Raw genomic sequence first — 20,046 nt, 5'->3', positions numbered from 1 at the left:
CTATGCCCCCCCAGGGTTCGATCTTCAACCCCTTTGCACCGTTCAGGCATTTCCAACAATATTTTGATCACAGGTAAGCGGTCCTTGAGTGTGGACTAATAAGCCGCGTGAGCTCTGGTTCCTCTCCGCTACGCTTCACGCTTCTACCCATAGTTGTCGATTTTCGTCAAACCAAGCCTGATCCACACATCCGCAGCCCATCTTGGTCTTCAGTCCTAGACAAATCACAATGCAGTCTAGACTTTTGGCTCCATGACTGGCCGCCACCACAAATAATGGATGTCATCACAAGACACCATAATTCATCCCGAGTGTCGAATGCAACACGAGTAGTTCCTCCTGCTACTGGTGTATCAGATGATCCATCTCAAGAAGCGTCTCAGTTCACTCTACCACAAACCTTCCGTGGCGTGCGTGGACCTTACCCACGAGGCGGAAGCAGAGTCCTGACATGGTTCGCTGATAGTCGTAATGGGAAGTGATCGACCCAAAACGATCTGCACTAATCCCAAGCGCGGTATCAAGGGATCCAGGTTCAGACCCCAACCTGAGCCTCTCGAGTCTCCAGTTGCAAAAGAAGAAATCGCCACGCGAAGGGTACTCGTTAAACGAGACGAACTCCTTGACTGAGACCGGTTCGTCGGTTTGTGACGAGAAGGTCGGCTAACTGCTAGTTTGATAATTGGTAGACCATCACTCGATGATGGACTCGCATAGGCATTCCCAGGTTGCAAGATCCAGGTCAGCTCCGTGGCAACCGTTGATTGCCTTTGGCAAGGGATTCCCCCAGTGAAACCATTTCTGGCAGACCACGGTCCACAAGTGGGAATCGAGCGAGTGCAAAGGCCCAACGGCGTTAACATGTCTATCGACTATCCGATCCTGAATCTTGAAGTCTCATATTCGCCCCACTTGGAAGAGGAGTGAACAAAGGGAAAGCCTTGGGCGCTGGTTTTGGCCGCTTCAAACGCCTTAGGTTAGAAGCTTCCGCGGTGCCACCCGAGTGAAACCCTGTTAGTCCTGTGCTTTTGGTGGTGCCAGTTCAGCAATCACCTCTTCGTACCATTGTGCTCCATTCGGTTCGATGAAGTCGAAGTAATGGAAAGATTCAAAAGTACTTTTCTCCAACAACCAAGATTCCCTCTTGTGTCTGACTGCGTGTTCTGCGAGCCGGTGCTGAAACCATCTGACCTGACTCCGCCCTGAATTCTTCTTCTTGTTGCGCTGCTCAATGAAAGCCCCAACAAAGAGGATCCATGTGTGCGCGTCGACGTATGCCTCCAATTCCTCGTCACTACACTTGGCCAGAACCTGCGTCATGATCACCTGCAGATGTGCCATGATGGTTGCGGAGATGTCACGAATGTCCACCCCGTTGATGACGGCATCATGACCCAAAAGTCGCCCATAGTACAAGACCGCAAGCCCAAGAGAAGCCTGGGTCAGCCGGACTCCTTCAGACCATACTTGGCTTGAATACTTGTCATCCCTCAGATCCAGACTGGCAGACAGTGCCTGTCTCATCCCCCAGTCACTTTTGGTTACAAACCAAGCAAATGAGAGCTGCTTCTGCGTGGGCGATCCCCACTCTTCATCAGTGATCTGCTGCTCTGCATAGCCGGCCAAAGAACGACAGATGAGAAAGGCCTGTTGCACCTCGGGACATTGTACATTGCTATGCAATTCCATGTTGATCTCGATCGTCATTTTGGGCAAGTTCGCTTCAGCCAGCGCCCACAGACCGGCACAAGTCGCTGCATATGCGTCAGGATGGATAAAGGGGCGGCGCATCAGTCTGGAACAGATATCAACATCATCGACGCCAGATTGTATGAGCATTTGTATATCGGCCGTTCCTTCGACCAACCCTTTCATCAGGCATAGGTTGAGCATTCGGCCGTGAGCAATGATAGACTCTTCATCCCCGGAAAATATTGCTGCACGAAACAGCCAGTAAACATGGTTGATGAGGGTGGTGCCCATGGAAGAGTTCTTCTGCATCGACTTGTGCAAAGATCGTCTCAACAGGACCGAACTCTTGGTCATCATGCTGAGGCCAAGGTTGGTGGCCTTGGACTTGGAAGAGTCAAGCATGAGCATGGACATATTGTGAAGGTATCCTCCGACGCAGGCGAGGGCAATGCCTTCGTCTTGGAGACTGGCCAAGGCATATTTCCATCCGGCCAATGCAGTCTGTGCAGGAAGCCAAGTGCTGGTTTCGAGATCTTTGACCTTGATATCCCCATACATGCGCTTGAAGAAGGAGTTAAAGTAAAGCCCAGGATAGACGCCATCCTTCATAAACTGCAGGACCTGTTTGACCTGCGGGGTGACGGGAATCGCCAGGACGCCAAATGGATCCGAGTCGCCCTTGATGGGCGGCGGGAGCTTGGGTGACGGCGGGCGAACAGAATGCTCTACGGACACCTTCTTGACCACGGGCTTGTCGAAAAAGACATTCCTTGTGCCATGTCGTTGTTTCACGTGCTTAATGCCTTTCCGTTTCGGGGCAGGTTGTGCGGTTGAAGTCGATGGCTCTGAATCAGCATTGAGTGCTTTCTTGGAAGCCGCCTCACGATCGCGTTTCGCTCTCGCACGTTCGTGGGCAATGCGAGCGGAATGTGCCTTTCGTTCCGATACATCAAGTTCTTTCTCGCGAAGGCTCTGTTTCTGTGGCCCTTCCGTGACGAACCTGATTTTCAAGGGCGTTTCCTGAGGTGCCATGATCCCAGCCAGTCTTACAGATGGAGTGATTTTGTTCGCCTCGGCTTGGGCATTTCTGTCCACGGGAACAACATGAACCCTCAATCACAGTGAGCTGACCTTGGATGCAGAGCAGAAGAGCCCATAAATACCAGGTTGCAGATGAATGTAAAAGGCCTGTTGCGATCAGTGGAGTCAAATAGACAGCCGACGAAGTGGAGAAAGCGTGTGCATATGAGCAAGGACAAAGGGATGAGAGGGATGAAGCCAAGAGAAAGTCATAGCTAGGAATGGCAGTTTAGTAGATTACATATAGGTAACCGGCAAGGTTTATAGTCCAAATATGGGATCGATTAGATCGGGGGCCCACCGAGACGGATGAGGTGGTGATGTGGTGGCGGCTGACGGCAGCATGTATCGTATCATAGGGCGGCTGCGGCAGGTAGAATATACAGTCAGTGGGCACAAAGATGATCAAACCAGGTCCAGATATTCACGTAACAGATGAATCAGCGCCTCTGCCCCAGTTCGCATATAGTCTTGATCGGGGTCTGGACCTTTTTTGGGGACCAACGGTCTGCTGGGCTTCGAATCCGGTATGCCGTAACTGGGATTGAACACCGAGAGGGTGGAAGGGAATGCCGGCGATTTGCAGGGGTCGAACCTTTGGCAAATATGCAGTAAGTACAGGGTTGTACGTAGTCGCGTGGCATTGGTGTCAAGGTCAGTGATCGACAGACTACGAGAGCGCTCATGTCCTGATTGGAGAAAGGTATAAGATTTCCAGTAAGCAAGTGACTTTTTCCTAGACGTAGGATTTACGAGACATATGGGGGAATTTTGGCCAAATGCCGAGAAGGGTCGATCAAGAGAAGAGCTCAGGGACTAGGATTGGGTCCGGTAGTGACCTTTAGTTCGGATCGATGAGGAAGCACGGGAAGGAAAGAGTACCTAGGTCGATACTCAGAATATTCCCTGTGGGCCGCATGCAGTCTACCCGGGAACAAGTTGAGTGTTGCATCGCCACTTTGCTGGTGAAGAACTCGTCAGAATATACTTAGCGGGGTTTTGCGGTCGATTTGGTGGGTATAAAGTTGACCCGGGAATGCGATAATATACGAGGATGCATGCCCTAGCTTCTCGCTGTGTCAATGTCGCATTCGTCCGCGTGATACTTTGAGATCTAGGTGCTGTTAAGGTAGAACTTAGTGGACACCTATTTCCTAATCAGCCCATACTTTATATTGCGGGAAGTATCGCAAACATGTGCGGAGTGGCGGCAAAAGGTTGTTCAGAACATGGGTACGTCGACCATAGATCGTCCTAGCAAGTGAGAGGCTTGACATCGCAGATAGTGGTGGGTCATTCGAGTCGTAAAGGGAAGGGATCACTCTTTGACTAGTAGAAGGCCAGGACAGGCAACTGTGAACGATATGCCGCCTAGAGGAAGAAAAGAAGCGAGTTGAGGGAGGAATTGAAGGTGTGTGGTGGGGTTGGAGGCGGTTCTGCGCAGTCAGTGATCCTTGGATCCAACATAGAGAGAGTGATAGCGAGACCACTCAACCTTGATGCTGTGGACTGCTCCGCCTGTCAGATTCAGTATACGACGGTGTCGATAACCCTTCCAGGAAACTTACCTTGGCACCCTTGGATCGAGTCTTGAATACATACCGAGTGGTGGTATCGCCGATCGTAAAGATCTTTGGATTCTTGTTCTTTTGGCCATTGCCCTTTTGAGGTGATACTGCTGACTAACAAATGATCAGGCACCCAGGCTACGACTTTGTGTGACTGCCAATAATGATTGCCAATGACTGCCAAGAACAACGTTGGAGCATGCAGGGTCTCAGCGTCATGGAGCGTGGTGCATGGAGGGACTTGCGCAATTGATAGAATCTATTATTGATTGACGGCCATATGGCACTAGTAGTCGGGATCTGAATACATGTGGCATGATCTGGTGGTGACCATGAGAAATGCAGCTCGGTCAGAGAGTCTAACACATCGTCTTTATCAAGTGCAAGGAATGCTCTTGCCATATTGCAGATCAACAGAGTCTTCACGTGCATCATACCACGTGACCACTTCATACGGCCAAGTTTACAGTCTGAAGACGCTAAACTCTTCCGCTACAGCCAATCGTTCGTCGATGTCATAGCCTTATGGTAGAATGACTTCAATCGCACGGGCTTTGGCACTGGGCATGGAGCAAAGACTCAATCGTCTTGAACGTCTCGATTTCTCCACTTCACCATCATATCATCCTCACCACCAACGTCTCCTCCTGCTTGCGCATCTGCAATTGCAGTGTAGACTCAGCAACCTGCTGCCCTCTCTTTAACGCGGTTGCCAGTGGTAAGGCCGTCGTCATCGCGCTTGTCCTGACCCAACAGAGATTTGTCCGCTCCTGCCGCAGTTACCCTCCGCACTGATTGTGCCTCAACAACGCAAACCTGTTGAATTGCCAACTCTGCATATCGATGCTATTACTCCCACTCATTTCGACTCCTCTCATCGAGCCATCCTATCCCAAGTTTTCCATGCCCTGGGCGGTCTAGAGCAATTGGCTTGACCCCACTAGTCCCTCTCATTAGGGTCTTTCGTCTGGCTGCGCCAAAACGCGCCAACATCTACCGGCACTCCCATTATCACTCTACATCGCTTCCTTCCTGGCTTTGCCGTAAAGCAAACAACTCCTTCAGACTTTCCGCACTCCGACCTCATCCTCCGATAAATCCTGGTTTGTTATCTCCGACATGACCTCTCAAGGCCTCTCCAGAAAGAGGCCTGCGCCGGGCACCTCCCCTACAAACTACCCTCAGCAAGTCCCTCCACAGAACACAAATCCGATACCCCCTTACAATTCTGGCCTGGACGCCAACTTGTCCAATGAACAGTTTCTTCAATGGGGCCAAGGTGCTCACCAGCTACCTGCCTTTAATGATAACAGCTACGCCTCCAATTCCTCTACCTTCCCTCAACCCAGCCAACAATCCTCAACACAATTGACGAGACTTCCGATGGGACAGTTGGCCCCACGCAACCGTTCGGGTGACGAACCCAGCGGTTGGTTTGACCAAACTGGAGCTCAAGGCCCAGATGCGGATTGGTCCAACAGCATCGCCGAACTAGAAGCGAAAGCACAAATTGCCAAAAAAGAAGCCCAGGCAAAACGAAAGCAAATCCCTCCTTTTGTTCAAAAGTTAAACAGGTATGACTATCCCTGATACATCTCGGCTCCCGGCTAACCAAACCCAGCTTTCTTGAAGACGGTCGCAATACTGATTTGATACGCTGGGCCGACGATGGAAACTCCTTCATCGTTGTTGATGAAGAAGACTTTGCAAAAACACTAATTCCCGAGCTTTTCAAGCACAACAATTATGCCTCGTTTGTCCGCCAACTCAACATGTACGGCTTCCATAAAAAAGTAGGCCTCTCCGACAATTCCATGCGCGCAAGTGAGCGCAAGAATAAAAGTCCCAGCGAATATTCGAATCCATATTTCCGAAGGGGTTGCCCAGACTTATTATGGCTGATCCAAAAGCCGAAGAATCTCAGCAGTGGCTCCAGCAAACGAAAGGGAAAGTCAGACAACGATGCTAACGAGGAAGACGGCGATGAAGCAGTAGATGAAGTAATAAACACCACCGACTCCCGCGCCCGCACGCGTCCAGGTCAATTGGCTCTAGGGTCAATGGAATCGAGTCTGACTCAAGAACAATTTTCAAGCGTACAACGAGAGCTGCAGGCCATCAGACATCAACAGTCGCAGATCTCCCGCATGATGCAGGCATTGAAGCGGGAGCACGAACAGCTCTACGGTCAAGCAGCCACATTTCAGGATCAACATACCCGACATGAGAACTCGATAAACGCCATATTGACCTTTCTAGCCACGGTTTACAACCGCAGCCTACAAGGCCACGATGCAGTACCAGGCATCGCCAACATGTTTACCAATGGCATGCCTGTTGATACAAGCCAAGGCAACGTGGTTGATGTCGGCGACTTTTCGTTTGACCATCTCGAAAGTCCCGACAGTGGGCTTTCGAAACCTTTCCGGAAACAACCACTGCTGTTAACCGACGGTGTTCAGCATGGTCGAGCAAGTACCATCTCCCCTCGGCCAAGCAACAGTCCTTATACTCAGCGTGCTCGTCTGGCAGGCCAGAATGTTCGCCCAGCCCAGCAATCTGTCTTATCACCCAATGTCGAAGAAGTATTCGATCCTGGCGTAAACAGTCCAAACTCGATCCCTCAGCAGGCCAGTTCTGTCCAGGCTGCCACTCTCCCTCAGCGTGACATGATGTCGGTGATCCAAAACACAAACGCACGCAATTCGAGCGCATCCCCTTCAACTCCAGTCCAAGATTTCAACACCGTCCTCAACAGCCTCGAAAGTTCTGGCGGTACAGGACCCCTGAGTAATTCTCAACGGGCCGATGTTCTTCGAATGATAAATCAGTCGGCTCGGCAACCATCTGGCTCTGACAATGCTCTCATCAATTCCACACCACCCCCAGGTCCTACTAATTTTCAGCGTCGTCTTGCCAGTACGAATGCCGATCTCGACCAATTGGCCAAGTTGCAAGCCGAACAGGACAAGAGTGTACAGAATCTGACCAACCTCCTCCAACCGCTGAGCCCGACGGGGTCTATTCCCGGGATCAACGACGGACAATCACTGCCACCTCCACCACTGGATATTGACGACTTTCTCTCTCACAACGAGTACTTTACCGACTTTCCCAGCGACGGGAATGGAAATTATGAATTTGGCAGCACAGGCCTCCCGAATGCGAACCAAGGCACTGATGGATTGGATTTTTTGAATTATAAAGACGATGACGAGCTTTTTGGCAATGTGAATGACCCGCAAAATAAATCCGGAGTCAACTTCGATTTCGGTGCAGACGGTACTGCAGATGTCAAATATCCTGATGAGGTGGAAGAAGGAGGGAGAGTTGAAAGTGTGCCTAGCAGCGAAGTCACCACACCCAATTCTGCATCTAGTGAGACGCCGTACAACAAAAGTAAAGGGAGGAAGCTGAGTGGCACCATGGATCGTTCAGAGCAAAAGAAGAGAAGACGGTCATGAAAAATGTGTGTTCAATTGGAATCCAGCTCGTGTCCCGCCTGCACATGTGATGAGCTGGGCCAACGCAGCTCTTGCGGTTACCTGCCTCGAGGCTGGAAGACATCAGAAAACCATGAGATTTCCATGTCTCGATCTCGGCGACAACGACAAGGAGCAAAACAAAATCGTTCAATCGCTTCATAATAGCATCATGAGACGAATTGGCTGGATAAGTGAAGCAGGCGCTCATTCAGGTCTTGCATAACAATGAGACACCATTCAAAGCAAAGGGGGGCTTTAGTCTTGCGCTATTTAGGTCTTGGTAAATTAAAAGATCAATTGTTTCATTGCATCAAGTTTCGAGCTAAGCTGGGCTGTGCTCATTTTCCACTCGTATACGATCATAGGAGTACTGCTTTTCAGCGTTTTGTTGCTAGCCGTAGTGATCGTTGTGAGCAACACTCAGTACCCTAGCAACATAATCTCAAAAGGCGTAATGTTCTACTCAAACGTGGAATACACCTCAGGCATAAATGTGCCGTTGGCAATGTTGAAACCCGCGTTGGCAAACATGGTCTCCCAGTGAGTATCATCACTGAAGACAAATTCCGGCTGTCCATCTTCTGGTAGCGGCGTGGCCGAGATGGACATGTCATGCGGCGGCTGGTACGACCGAGATTGCAGACCAACCCCGACCATTCCGGTTGTATTGCTGTCGGTGGAATTTATCGAATTGACTATAGAGTCAATGAGCATCGATGAAGGGGGTGGAGCTGGAGGAGGGGCCGGCTGCACGACAGCAGGATGGTCATGGCTCTGATATTGGTTCAGTTTGGTTCGAGCAATGTCGGCCTCTTGCTCATTACGCAGGCGAAGCTGTGCCGCTTCGTTAAATTCCCGGAGGACCTTTTGTAGGAATCGTGCCTGAAGCCAGCAACTTGACTTGTCCGGCGCAACTTGTTTATTGAACGATTGCGCTGTAGTACGGATCGTTTCCACGGTGATTCCCTCGAGCTCGATCTGAACCTCCCTCGGCACGCAGAGCAGAAGCTGTATGACGAGGTTGGTAAAAGTTTTCAGCAGATAGAGGAACAAATAACGACTAACCTTGACAACGAAGACAGTCGCGTAAGCAATCATGACATGAATTGAGTCTTGGGCAAAGAATAAAAGTGGCGAATTGTCCGGTTGTGAGACGAGTCTTAGCATTTCTAATGCGTTCGTATGGCTAGCCCAAATCGCCGGGGCTTTGGTGGGCGGAAGCGAGGCACTTTGAGGAAGGGAAGGCTTCAGCAGGAAAGACCACAGCAATAATCGAAGGTGCAGGCCGTAAAACTGGATGAGTAGTATGTTACATCGTTCACACCTTGCTGCAGGAAAGAATCAGCTTGCTAGACGGAACACTAAGACATGGCGCACTCACCTGCTTCTGCGATTTCTAGCCAGTGGTCTTGCCAGGCTTGCACTTGTCTCTGTAGGATTGCAAGCAAGGGATCGATGTTCCTTGCAGAATCACTTTGCCCTTCCAGGAGCTCGAAGAGTCCTGAGGTCAGGAGACGGAGAGCTACGAAGGCACAGAGTAACACATCGCTGGGGAGAGCAAGTGGATGCTTGTACCAGGTGTTAGGAGCGGTTTCCAGAAAGTTGCTTCGATCAATCATTCGAGGTTTGCCAGTTTGTAAACTGATGCTAAGAAATGTCAACAATCTGGCCCAGATTGAAGAGCTGCAAACATTATTCTGAGCCATCAGCGATGATAATGATAACTAACCTGCGATCATAGACAAACAGAACGAGCCAAGTTCGTTCGGCATTCCGCCTTTCGCGAACCGCAAGTTCTGATTCCTCCTCGGGCTCTTCGGGGGAAAACTTGTAGTAGCCAAGGTCCATACACAATCGGATAGCGTATCCCACGGACAGCCATGCTCTTGTATCATCAGATTCTTTCCAGTAGGTAAGAATCAGTATGCCTTGGACAATTTCTGGGGATTTGTCTCCGCGCCGAAAGCATTCCATTTTCAATTTTTCTGCATGTTCTTTGAGATAAGGATAGACGGATGGGTTGAGAACCTTGGCGGCCACTGCAAGACATGCAGTGAGGAGAAATGGCGACTTTTCCTGAACCGATGTAAACGTATGTAAGTTGGGGTCTAATTGGCAGATGTAGTTGTTGAGTTTGCGCATGAAGCTAGAAACCATTAGCTGTACGCGTCTTGCATGAGGAGGATCGTGTGCTCAGGGCTTTCTTCATGGGCTGTCAATTTATCTCGAATCCGGGCAGGAGTCTATGAGCACTTGTGATTTCGGTGGTCTTGAAGGAAATACTTGCTTACACATCGAACAGAGACGTGGCAACATGGTTGTTAACAATGCCCAAGCTGAGTGGGTCTCTGGATTTGTCTGCTTTGTCTGCTGATGGTCTTCTCGCAGCCTTGGCTCCTACATTAGTGCTCAAGACCTTTTCTAAAGAAAAATCGCCTTTCATAGCATCTTTGTTGAGTAGGTCAGGTGGCTGAAATGTCTCGGACTGATCCCAGAAAGTCTGATGTTTGGACCCTTCTGAGGAGAAGCGGCGGAGTTGACCATCATTGGGATTTGTAGGGGTTGAGTCTTGTTCAGACAGCGAGGAGGCTTTTATAGCCGGGCGACGTCCTCGACGATGCTTTCGAAAGACGCAGTCGAGAGATTTGCGAATGCAACGATCGCATTGTGTAGCGCCTTGGTCGATGTTGATGTGGCACTTCATTTTGACTTTTCGGCAAGCGAGGCACGCATTTGCACTGAGCACAGTTTAGTATCAACACGCGTTATAAGCGCAGACAGATGGTTCAAACCTTGCATTTGGCGCAGTGAGATCAAACATTGTAGCCTCACTCATTTTTCAAGCAGTAAAGCGCAGATAAGCAATTGGATCCACGCCTTTTCAGAGACGTACCAACATAATGGAGAAAGTAGACGAAATCAAATCAATAAGGGGCAAATGGCAAAGGCTCATGGAAAGGGCGATGCGATTCTGGAGGGTTTTATTCTGTACAGAAAAGTTGTGTTTCAGCGCAGCGATGAGAAGACAACCAAACTGGTCAGGCTCGATCTGAGACCATTGGAGTCCAAGCAAATCGCAAATCGACGATCCACATCTCAAAAACGAAAATCGTACAGCTTCAGGCGCCGAGGTCAACTTTGGGAACAGAATTGCACCAAAACGTTGTGCGATGCAGAGCGGCATGAAAATGATAGCGGTGTCGAGGTGGGCTGGCATCGACCAGGGAGGGCTCATCGATAGGACTTCGAGGTCGAGGTCGAGGTCGAATCTGGAATAGTCCCTAGACGATAAGGGCGCGGGGCAAGACGCGGAAAGCATTCTTTGGTAAGCCGACACTGGCGAGTAGTGCTAGAGGAAGAGAAGGGGGGATGAATCCGGTAGTAGTGCTGGACGAAATGAGATGGCTTTGCAGCGTAGGGTTGAGGGTGCAGCTCGACGAGTGCCTGTGGTCAGAGGCCCGGCGTGCCAGGGTATCAAGGCAAGAGCTTGGCTTGAATAGGATAATACAGGGTCATGGACTTATCTTAGGACCAATTGCACACTGCACTGAGTGGCCAGGATGGATAAGGGGACCCCTGGTCGTGGGGTTATGGTGCTTGGTTGTCCGTTGTCAGTAGTCAGTCCTCAAAAGAGGAAACAAAGGAACAGAGAGAAGAGAAGAGCGTAACATCGGCGGTGGGGATGTGAGAATGTCACGTGATGAAGACCATTTCGACATGGGGGGTTGCTCCTTCCTCGAGTATTTCAAAGATGGCTTTGTCCATGGGAAGGCGCGACAATTGAAGGCGCAGTTGATGGAGACCTTCTCATCGTCCACGTCGCTTCATCATGACTGACGACAGCTGTCTGAGAGAGCCTCTTTCGAGGGTACCGCGTCCCTCTTATCAAGTCAAAGGTCTATCCGATCGATCGCCGCCGATATGTCACAATGTTTGAACGCCGGTCGGGTGTTGTACATGTCCGGCATGTCCCCCGCCAAAATCCCTACGACGAGCAACTTAATTGCCCGACCATGCCCACAATCATACAACATGGGCTCTCTCTAGAGACAAGGATATCCTCTGGCATACGCACTGCATTGTCATGCCCTCGTGTCTACACCGATAGCCATCAATTGCTCTCTATTAACCCACGCTTTTCTTGCTACGGTAGGTGCTGGCCACATCCATCATCCAGAAAGGGAAATTGCTGGCAAGGATGCAATAAGTCACAGACGAGGCGTCTTGGTAATACTTGGGCTGGCTTTCTATAGGTCCGGTGTTTCAGAGGTGTTTGGCACCATGACGACAACGGCGCGCAGAGACAGCATCGGGCATGTCACCAAAGCCCATGTCAATTTAATGACCGACACCATTATTGCAAATCTCCCTTTGGACGGTCTTCGCTCTGTCATGCGCTCAGTCCTCACAACCGATCCCTTATTTACATCTGCCTTTGAAGCACATACTCGGAAATATCTCCAGAAGGCGACTGTTCCAACCCCGGAAGAATTTTTCGCCTGCAACGAGGAACTTGGTTGGCATACAACCCCATCCTTTGATCAAGCACAACAACTAGTTCGCGCAGGTTTGGGGTGTGGTCTCGTTTTTGAGAGCTTGCAACAGATTAGACTCATTGTCGATCAGGCTGCATATGTGTTGATTGACCCAACGAGCACGGGCGGTCAGAAGTTGGCCAGCCGTCTGATTTCGGTGGATGGCGACATTGTACAGGCCATTACTGCGGTCCAAAAAGCGTTGAATGAACCCACAGGTCAAAGAGGTCTGACCTTGGCCGAGCAGGCCGACATTGGCTCCCTCTACCAGTCTCTCCTCCGTTGTTACGATGTATGGACACGCAATAATCAGGAGTTTTTCCTCGATCGAAGCCTCAGCCTAGTAGCTGAAGTGTCAGGGCAATACCATCCCCAAGACTCATCCATCGAAGATGCTCCCACCTCTATCACCAACAGTTATGATGGAAGCCTCATCGAGACCTTTGAGCTGTCTGGGGTCGCCCTCCCGAGGCTTTTTTCAGGACTGTGGCAGCTCTCGAGTCCTTCGTGGGGAGTTGCATCGAGGGCCAAGATTTTCCAACAGTTTTCAACCTTTGTTCACAAGGGATATACGGCTTTCGACATGGCCGACCACTACGGTGATGCTGAAATATTGTTTGTATGCCGACCTTGAATATGCGCCCGACGACCCTCTGGTGCTGACCGTTGTCAGGGTCAATTTCGGAGTTCCTACCCTCAGAAACAGCTACTCTTTGGAACCACCAAGTACTGTGTATTTCACCCTCTGACCATCACGGAGAAAGTTGTTCAGGATAATGTCAGTGAACGATGCCAAAGGTTGAAATCGAGTTCCATTGATCTGCTCCAGTTCCACTGGCAGTTTGTAAGTCCAATTTGAATGATCAAGTGTGTCACCTAATTGAAGAGCAGTATGACGATCCACAATACATTGAAGCCCTCCAGTTCCTGCAAAAGGATCCGCGAGTCAAGCTCTTGGGACTATGCAATTTTGACACGCAGAGAATGCAAGAAATCCTAGACGCCGGGGTCAACATCGTCACGAACCAAGTGCAGGTGAATAAGGTCTGCGATATGGACAGATCGTCAACTAACTCGTGTAGTTCTCTCTAATTGATTCTCGCCCTGCTTTCAAAATGGGTGCTGTTTGTGAGAAATATGGTATCAAGTTGTTGACATACGGGACATTGGTTCGTGCACCTCGGTTATACACCATGCTGACGGAGCGATCTGTGCTGACTGCGGGCTAGTGTGGCGGCTTCCTGGCGGAGAAATGGCTTGGAAAGCCCGAACCCAAACTCTTCGCGGACGATATGACACCGAGCCAGAGAAAGTACTTTGAGATGATTCAGGCATGGGGCGGATGGGAGCTATTTCAAGAGTTGCTACAGGTATTGAAAGAGGTGGCAGACAAGCATGGGGTGGCAATGGCTAACGTGGCGACACGTTGGGTGTTGGACTTTCCCTATGTTGGTGCGGTGATTATAGGGGCACGCATGGGGGTGAGCGAACATTGTGATCAGAACCTCGCCAGCTATGGATGGAGTTTAGATCAAGAAGACCATGTGGCCATTGATGGCATTCTTGCTAAGAGTCGGCGGGAAGAGATCTTTGATGTTATGGGAGATTGTGGTGGTGAGTATCGATGACACCGGGAGGGCTATTGTGTTTGCACCGCCGTGGTTTCGGCGTGACTGAAGCTGCGAGGTTGCAAACGGGTGATTTTCAAGCGGGAGTGGCAATTGGGATCTGGACATGCGACAATGGCATCAGTCGACATCCAGTCATTGGGGTGAGTTTGTCGTTGCTTTGCAGGGAGCAGCGGCAGCAAAGCGGCTACATTATGCATCAGTCTCGCGGGTATTATGCATGGAAGGGATGAGCGAGACGAAGATACCTAGACTGTATAGACTGAAACCTTGACCGGGCGGGAGATGTATCATTTCTCCCTTGAGGATGAAATGATCCCCAGACTTTGCCCCACAGTATATTGGCTCGCCTGGTGGACAAATGACCTCAACACGAAGATCGTAGAGCTCAAACCGATCGGAAGAGTCCAGTACATCCATAATTCGCACACCGAGTCGTTGACGTTGGTGTTGACAATGGCTGTGGCGGTTGTGGCGATGACGAAGCTGATTTCTCCAGCCCTCCTTTCTTGCGACACAGGGCGAAGATCCAGCAAGGAAATGCCCAGACCGGCGTTCAAGAATGAAGAAGCGCTATACAGGCAGAAGAAATGACGGACGCGATTTTCCCAAGCCCTGGAAGTTCTGCAGCGCCGGAAAGCTTTTAACAAGCAATAGTGGCAGTCCCACCCCCAGGATCCCCTCCAACGGCGGGCGCAAGGATGCCTAGACTGCGGCTCCTCCCGGCATCCGCGAGTCTAAAAGCAACTAAAACTGCCTAAACTTAGGCGCTCCACAGAGAAGCGATAGAGACATGGCTTATATTACGCCGGTCAGACATGCATCCATCGCTCCTTCCACACTTCAATGCACCGGTGATTCTAATCGGGAAGTCGGCACTGAGTCAACGTCGTGAGTCAACGTCGACTAATGCAGACCAACCACACCAACCCAAGCTCGACATCCGGACGCTAACAATTCTGCACCCTCCAGTCCTATCCTCTCGTCCTCATTCCTCCAAAACTTCCCCGAGTCGTGCCAGCATGTACAGTAGCATGTACTTGCGACGGTAAGGTACAGTACAAGACTCTGGAATGCCCTAGACCCTGATTGCAAGGGTCCATGGCGTGGTCTCCTGCACTCACCAGTTTTGAGATGGATGGCTATCGTTGTCAACAACGAGACCAGGCAGGGGTCCTGGGATGCCACCCATGGCTCTAGCCATTCGCTCGCCAAGTGAGTACTATACTCTACAAACATACGAGGTCTTTATCTTGACAGACCATCTTCTTACCAGTTTTCACCGTTACAATGTCTCTATGACCTAACAACCAGTGATTCCTCATATTCTGCAGATCACCCAGTATTTCGTCATCCAGCAATGAGCTCCAAAGAGACATATCCAGACACCAAGGCGGCGGACATGGGCGTGGTGGATACTGGCAGCTCAGAAGATGCCGGTGAGGGTGGTGGCCGTACTGGGCGTACCATCAAACGGGACCTCCGTCGACGCCACATCAACATGATTGCCCTTGCGGGAATGATTGTAAGTACATGGAATCTCTTTCGGCTTTTGATCTTCTATAGTTGGTTTTCGGCTCTAACCACTCATGTCGTCCAACAGGGAACTGGCCTGTTCCTGGCATCTGGCCAGGCTATTGCCCTCGCCGGTCCTGTAGGAGCATTGCTAGGCTTCATCTTTATGGGTGCCATTACCATCGGAGTCGCCTTGTGCTCTGGGGAACTCTCATCCTTCGCCCCTGTCACTGGTGGCTTTGTCAGACATGCCGGTACCTTTGTACAGCCTGCCCTGGGCACTGCTACGGGTTGGAATTTCTGGTATACTATGGCCATCATCGCCCCTGCTGAACTTGTTGCCTGTGCTACATTGATTAACTTCTGGGACTCCAATATCAACCCGGCTGTCTGGTACAGCATCTTTGCTGTCATCATCGGAGTGCTCAATTTCTGCGGCGTACGGTGGTATGGAGAGGTGAGTTAGCGCAACGCAACCATGTCTTGCAAAGCAGGCAATGACAAGATACTCATGTCACGACTAGTCCGAGGTCTTCTTCGCCACTCTGAAAATCCTGCTCATCGTTGGGCTCATCATTGCCGGTATCGTCGTCGATCTCGGGGGGAACCCTGAGCATGACCGGATCGGCTTTCGTTACTGGAAAAGCCCAGGCGTTTTCAACACATACCTGGTCCATTCCAATAAAAATACCGGGCGCTTCCTGGCCTTCTGGAGCACTCTGTTGTCGGCGTCGTACTCATATGTCAACGTCCAGGTGGTAGCACTCGCGGGCGCTGAAACCCGTAATCCACGCAAGATCATTCCCAATGCTCTGCAAATGACCTTTTGGCGTGTCGCCGTCTTTTACATCATCAGTCTCTTCGTCGTCGGTCTGCTCGTCCCCTATGATGACCCCAACCTAGGCATTAACACCGGCGATGCACAACAAAGCCCCTTTGTCATTGCATTCCAGCGTCTGGGGATCAAGGCTCTGCCGTCAATCATCAACGCTGTCGTGGTTACGTCAGCTTTCAGCTGCGGCTCTGCCTGTATATTCCTCGGCAGTCGAACCCTATATGGCCTGTCGGAGGCACATCAAGCCCCCAAGATATTCACTCGGGTCAATCGTTTCGGCACACCCTGGGTCGCGGTTGCTGCCACACTGGCCTTGATGCCCCTGGTGTACATGACCTTGGCCGATAATGCATCCGTGGCCTTTGGCTGGATGGTCAACATTACCACTGTAGCTGGTCTGATTGGCTGGGTCATCATCCAGGTCTCGTATCTCAGGTTCTACTACGCCATGAAACAGCAGGGCATCAGCCGTGACCGTCAGTCCGATTGTGGTCCTAAAAATCTAAAGAAGTCACTGACACTTGTGTAGGACTGGTTTACAAAAGCCCTTTCCAGCCGTATCTTGGTTGGTTCACGCTGATCTCAGTGTCTCTAGTCGTGATATTCTCCGGTATGCACGCCGCTCCCTCTCATTAGCTCCCACATGCCGCTAAAGCGGTTTCTATATCATCTCCTATCTGAAATTGCTAACCTGCGGCTCCCCTCCAGGGTACAACGTCTTCTTCCCCGGTCATTGGAGCACGTCGTCTTTTCTGACATGCTATATCGACATTGCCATCTTTATCTGTAAGGGCCACTCCTCCCCACTTTTGCTGGTTTTCTATTCGTCATCGACGTCCCTGAGTCCAATCGTTGCAAAAATGCATTGTACAACAAGACTGACACATGATTTAGTCTTGTGGGCCGTATCATGGTTCTATTTCCGTGGAGGGATCCTGAAGCTCAGCGAGGTGGACTTGTCGGAGATCCACAAGATCGATGTGGAGAAAGAGACTTTGTCATTGAAGAAAGACCCCGAGCTGAGTTCTTGGTGGAGAAAGTATATCATTTAGGGCAGGGAGATTGGACTGAGTCATGCCACGTGTTTGTTTCGTGTATACGAGCATGTCATCTGATATAGTATAGTGCATGAGTCTAGGTTTCTTAATTCTGGGGTATCATGGTCCACGGCGGCTCGGGCCTTTCCCAAGCTCTAATCAGTATTGCCACAGGTATGTACGGAGTATGTCAAAATGGAATTAAATCGACCATGACTATCCGGAAGATGTCTAATTTGACGCTTCATCTTATCTTTCTGTTTTCGATTTAATGATGGTGTATGGGGGCTAATGGCACAGTGACGAGGATCATTTCGCTGGAACATCGTGCCACACGCCTTTTTCATCCCAAACGCCGACCCGGCTATACTTTCCGGCCGAATTGCCATTGAGCCAGGCAAAGCGAAAGAACTCGGGTTCACCTGGATAGTCTCGTTCCCGCCGGTCCAGGGTGACATGATCCTGTTCCCAGTACAGCTCCTCGTCGGTATAGCCACGCCAGCGTTCGACATCATTGATGAGGATGCTGACACCATCGACACCCGTATCGGTCGGGAGGGATCCCCAGTTAAAAGTGATGTTCGAAGCATCAGCTCCAACGACAGCGGTCACGTTGGGTGACTTGGCACCCCACCACGACCCGCCACCACCATTACCGTTGGATTCACCCAACGCCGCAGGCGTCTGAATGATAGAATCGAAGCCCCATCGCGCGATGCCGTTGACAAACAATCCCAGCAACAGTCCTTGATATATCAGACTCGGACGTGTCTGGAACCCCGTGCCGGGCATGAATATCATAGCGAGAATATAATGATGAATCCGAAGACGCAGGCCCGGTAAGACCAATAGGATGATCAATGCTAATCCAAAAGTTGCGTAAATGGCAAGATATTTCGGCATATTTCCGGAAACTCGAATGAAATGGATCTGGGTGATGATAATAAGGAGGACGATGGAGATGATGATCCCCAAAGCGAGTTTGGCGCCCGGTTGAGCTAGGTCGTGCGGAGTTAATCGGCCAATGGGTATCAATGGGGCGAATGTATAATTGTTGAGGGCGCCGATGAAGGCAAATCCAAGGTATAGGACCGTCTTTTCGATCTGAGCGGTGATGCCAGTCAAGAGTGGGACGGCGCTGGTGCGATAGAAAATGAAGGAGACGAATGCTGCAGGGAGTAGTCTTTCAAAGAGTTTGCTTAGTGCTTCGTTGAAGTTGGCGGTATTGGGAGGGTCGGAAACTAGCCCGACGTGGAAGAACAGGATGACAAAGGTGCTGAAGAAGAAGACAGCGGGTGAGATGGTGAAGATGGAGAGGATGACCAGTGCAACTGCGGTGACGGCAAAGGTCGGCCATCGTGAGTCGGTGGGACATTTGGCTTGTGATGATCCCAGGGTTTGGAACGTGAAGGAGCGAGGGAACGTGGCGGGGAATGAGGTGCTTTCGATGCCGTGGGCTTTGGTGGATTCAAAGTTATGGTGTGATCCGATCAGGCTGGCGACGCCACATCCGCCAGTCGCATCGGTGATGACTCCAGCGTGGATGGCCGCTTGACAGATGAAGCTATCAGCTCGATAGACCGGTAGAGAGCCTGGTTCCTCAGGGTTTGGTCCTCCGACAACAAGGCCTTCGTATCGAAGGGAGAGGTTGCCGACGATTCGCTCTTCGTAGAGCATGGTAGCCATGCAGTCGGCAGGACATCGAAAGGCGAGGTGGGCTGAGGAGAAAGGACGGCATTGGTTCCCATTAAGACCGCAGCCACTGTCTTGATTCCAGAAACTGGCTCCACACCATAGGTTCTTAGGTCGACCATAGCCTTTAATGTAGCCTGAGGTGGAATGGTGTTTAACCATCAAAGACCAAGTCAAGAACCAAGCAGCATACAGGGCGATCAGAAGAATGAATCGATGTTTGCGACTAGGCGCAACATGGTCCAGCAAGCGGAGAGGAGCTTGTTGGATCTTTGGGAAATATGGATCGATGCGCAGAACTCGTGGAGGAACTGGCCCTTTGACCCATGTGGCAACTGCTCTTGAGGCTTTACGGACAGGCAGAGGAACCCATCGAAACTTGAATGAGGCGGCCGATTCGCGCAGCCAGACGGGGAGTAGTGGAGGGTTTGGAGTGGTTTCGGAGGCCTCGGAGGCGGTGCGGATGTGTAGATCTCGACTTTCAGAACGAGCATCAGACTCGTCGTCGGTCAAGGCAGGAATGTCGGCGATATAGGACTCTTCATCGTCTCGATATGGTGGTCTCATGTTGTGGGGAGAAGGGGAGGGGTTTGGGTGACGCCGAGTGGAGTGGGGAACGGCGAGTGAGTCACTTGACGTTGGAGCGGTGGAGTGAACCTTGAGTTCAAGGTTATGGAGGGAGAGTTAAAGGACGGATAATCATACAAAAGTGCAGACAAACACAGATAGAGCGATGCAATGCTATGTAAAGATTCATGAAAAGAGAGTAGTACAAGAGGTGGTAAAGCAAAGGGACGAGGAAAGATGAAGATGGTGATGCAAGCGAGGGTGTCAGCGATTACACTTGTTAGTGAGAGTATCCAAGGCTCGGCGACAGAGGCCGTGTTTCGGACCTGCAGGATACTTCGATAGGCGGCCGGTAGGAGGACCAGGTACCCATACCGGATGTTCAGGAACCCTGGATCCCTTGGCTTTGGGG

At 50.8% G+C, this 20,046-nt stretch overlaps 6 protein-coding genes across 6 annotated transcripts; 3 read left to right on the top strand and 3 right to left on the bottom strand.

Moving 5' to 3' along the window:
• Positions 1-1,014: 1,014 nt before the first annotated feature.
• PV10_04261 (uncharacterized protein) lies at positions 1,015-2,724 on the bottom strand (the record flags this gene model as incomplete). The annotated part of the gene is made up of 1 exon (XM_016368802.1): positions 1,015-2,724. The coding sequence occupies one exon, from the start codon at positions 2,722-2,724 to the stop codon at positions 1,015-1,017; it is 1,710 nt and encodes a 569-aa protein (XP_016224590.1).
• Positions 2,725-4,920: 2,196 nt separating this feature from the next.
• On the top strand, positions 4,921-8,139 carry PV10_04260 (uncharacterized protein). The gene is made up of 2 exons (XM_016368801.1): positions 4,921-5,914; positions 5,962-8,139. The coding sequence occupies exons 1-2, from the start codon at positions 5,460-5,462 to the stop codon at positions 7,802-7,804; spliced, it is 2,298 nt and encodes a 765-aa protein (XP_016224589.1). The 5' UTR covers positions 4,921-5,459; the 3' UTR covers positions 7,805-8,139.
• Positions 8,130-10,529, bottom strand: PV10_04259 (uncharacterized protein; the record flags this gene model as incomplete). Its single annotated transcript, XM_016368800.1, has 4 exons — positions 8,130-9,153; positions 9,207-9,472; positions 9,555-9,971; positions 10,117-10,529. 4 exons carry the CDS (start codon positions 10,527-10,529, stop codon positions 8,285-8,287), a joined length of 1,965 nt encoding a protein of 654 aa, XP_016224588.1. The 3' UTR covers positions 8,130-8,284.
• A 1,577-nt stretch (positions 10,530-12,106) lies between these two features.
• On the top strand, positions 12,107-14,132 carry PV10_04258 (uncharacterized protein; the record flags this gene model as incomplete). The annotated part of the gene is made up of 5 exons (XM_016368799.1): positions 12,107-12,979; positions 13,034-13,204; positions 13,252-13,395; positions 13,443-13,529; positions 13,590-14,132. The coding sequence occupies 5 exons, from the start codon at positions 12,107-12,109 to the stop codon at positions 13,986-13,988; spliced, it is 1,674 nt and encodes a 557-aa protein (XP_016224587.1). The 3' UTR covers positions 13,989-14,132.
• Positions 14,133-15,348: 1,216 nt separating this feature from the next.
• Positions 15,349-17,557, top strand: PV10_04257 (uncharacterized protein; the record flags this gene model as incomplete). The annotated part of the gene is made up of 6 exons (XM_016368798.1): positions 15,349-15,513; positions 15,592-15,960; positions 16,028-16,814; positions 16,868-16,948; positions 17,047-17,124; positions 17,233-17,557. 6 exons carry the CDS (start codon positions 15,349-15,351, stop codon positions 17,388-17,390), a joined length of 1,638 nt encoding a protein of 545 aa, XP_016224586.1. The 3' UTR covers positions 17,391-17,557.
• Positions 17,356-19,852, bottom strand: PV10_04256 (uncharacterized protein). Its single transcript, XM_016368797.1, has one exon. The coding sequence runs from the start codon at positions 19,632-19,634 to the stop codon at positions 17,685-17,687; it is 1,950 nt and encodes a 649-aa protein (XP_016224585.1). The 5' UTR covers positions 19,635-19,852; the 3' UTR covers positions 17,356-17,684.
• Between the last annotated feature and the right edge of the window lie 194 nt (positions 19,853-20,046).

The sequence above is a fragment of the Exophiala mesophila genome, assembly GCF_000836275.1.
Source record: "Exophiala mesophila strain CBS 40295 unplaced genomic scaffold supercont1.3, whole genome shotgun sequence".
Lineage (NCBI taxonomy): Eukaryota > Fungi > Ascomycota > Eurotiomycetes > Chaetothyriales > Herpotrichiellaceae > Exophiala > Exophiala mesophila.
The sequence above is the reverse complement of the archived record's forward strand: the minus strand, read 5'-3'. Positions and strand labels throughout refer to the sequence as shown.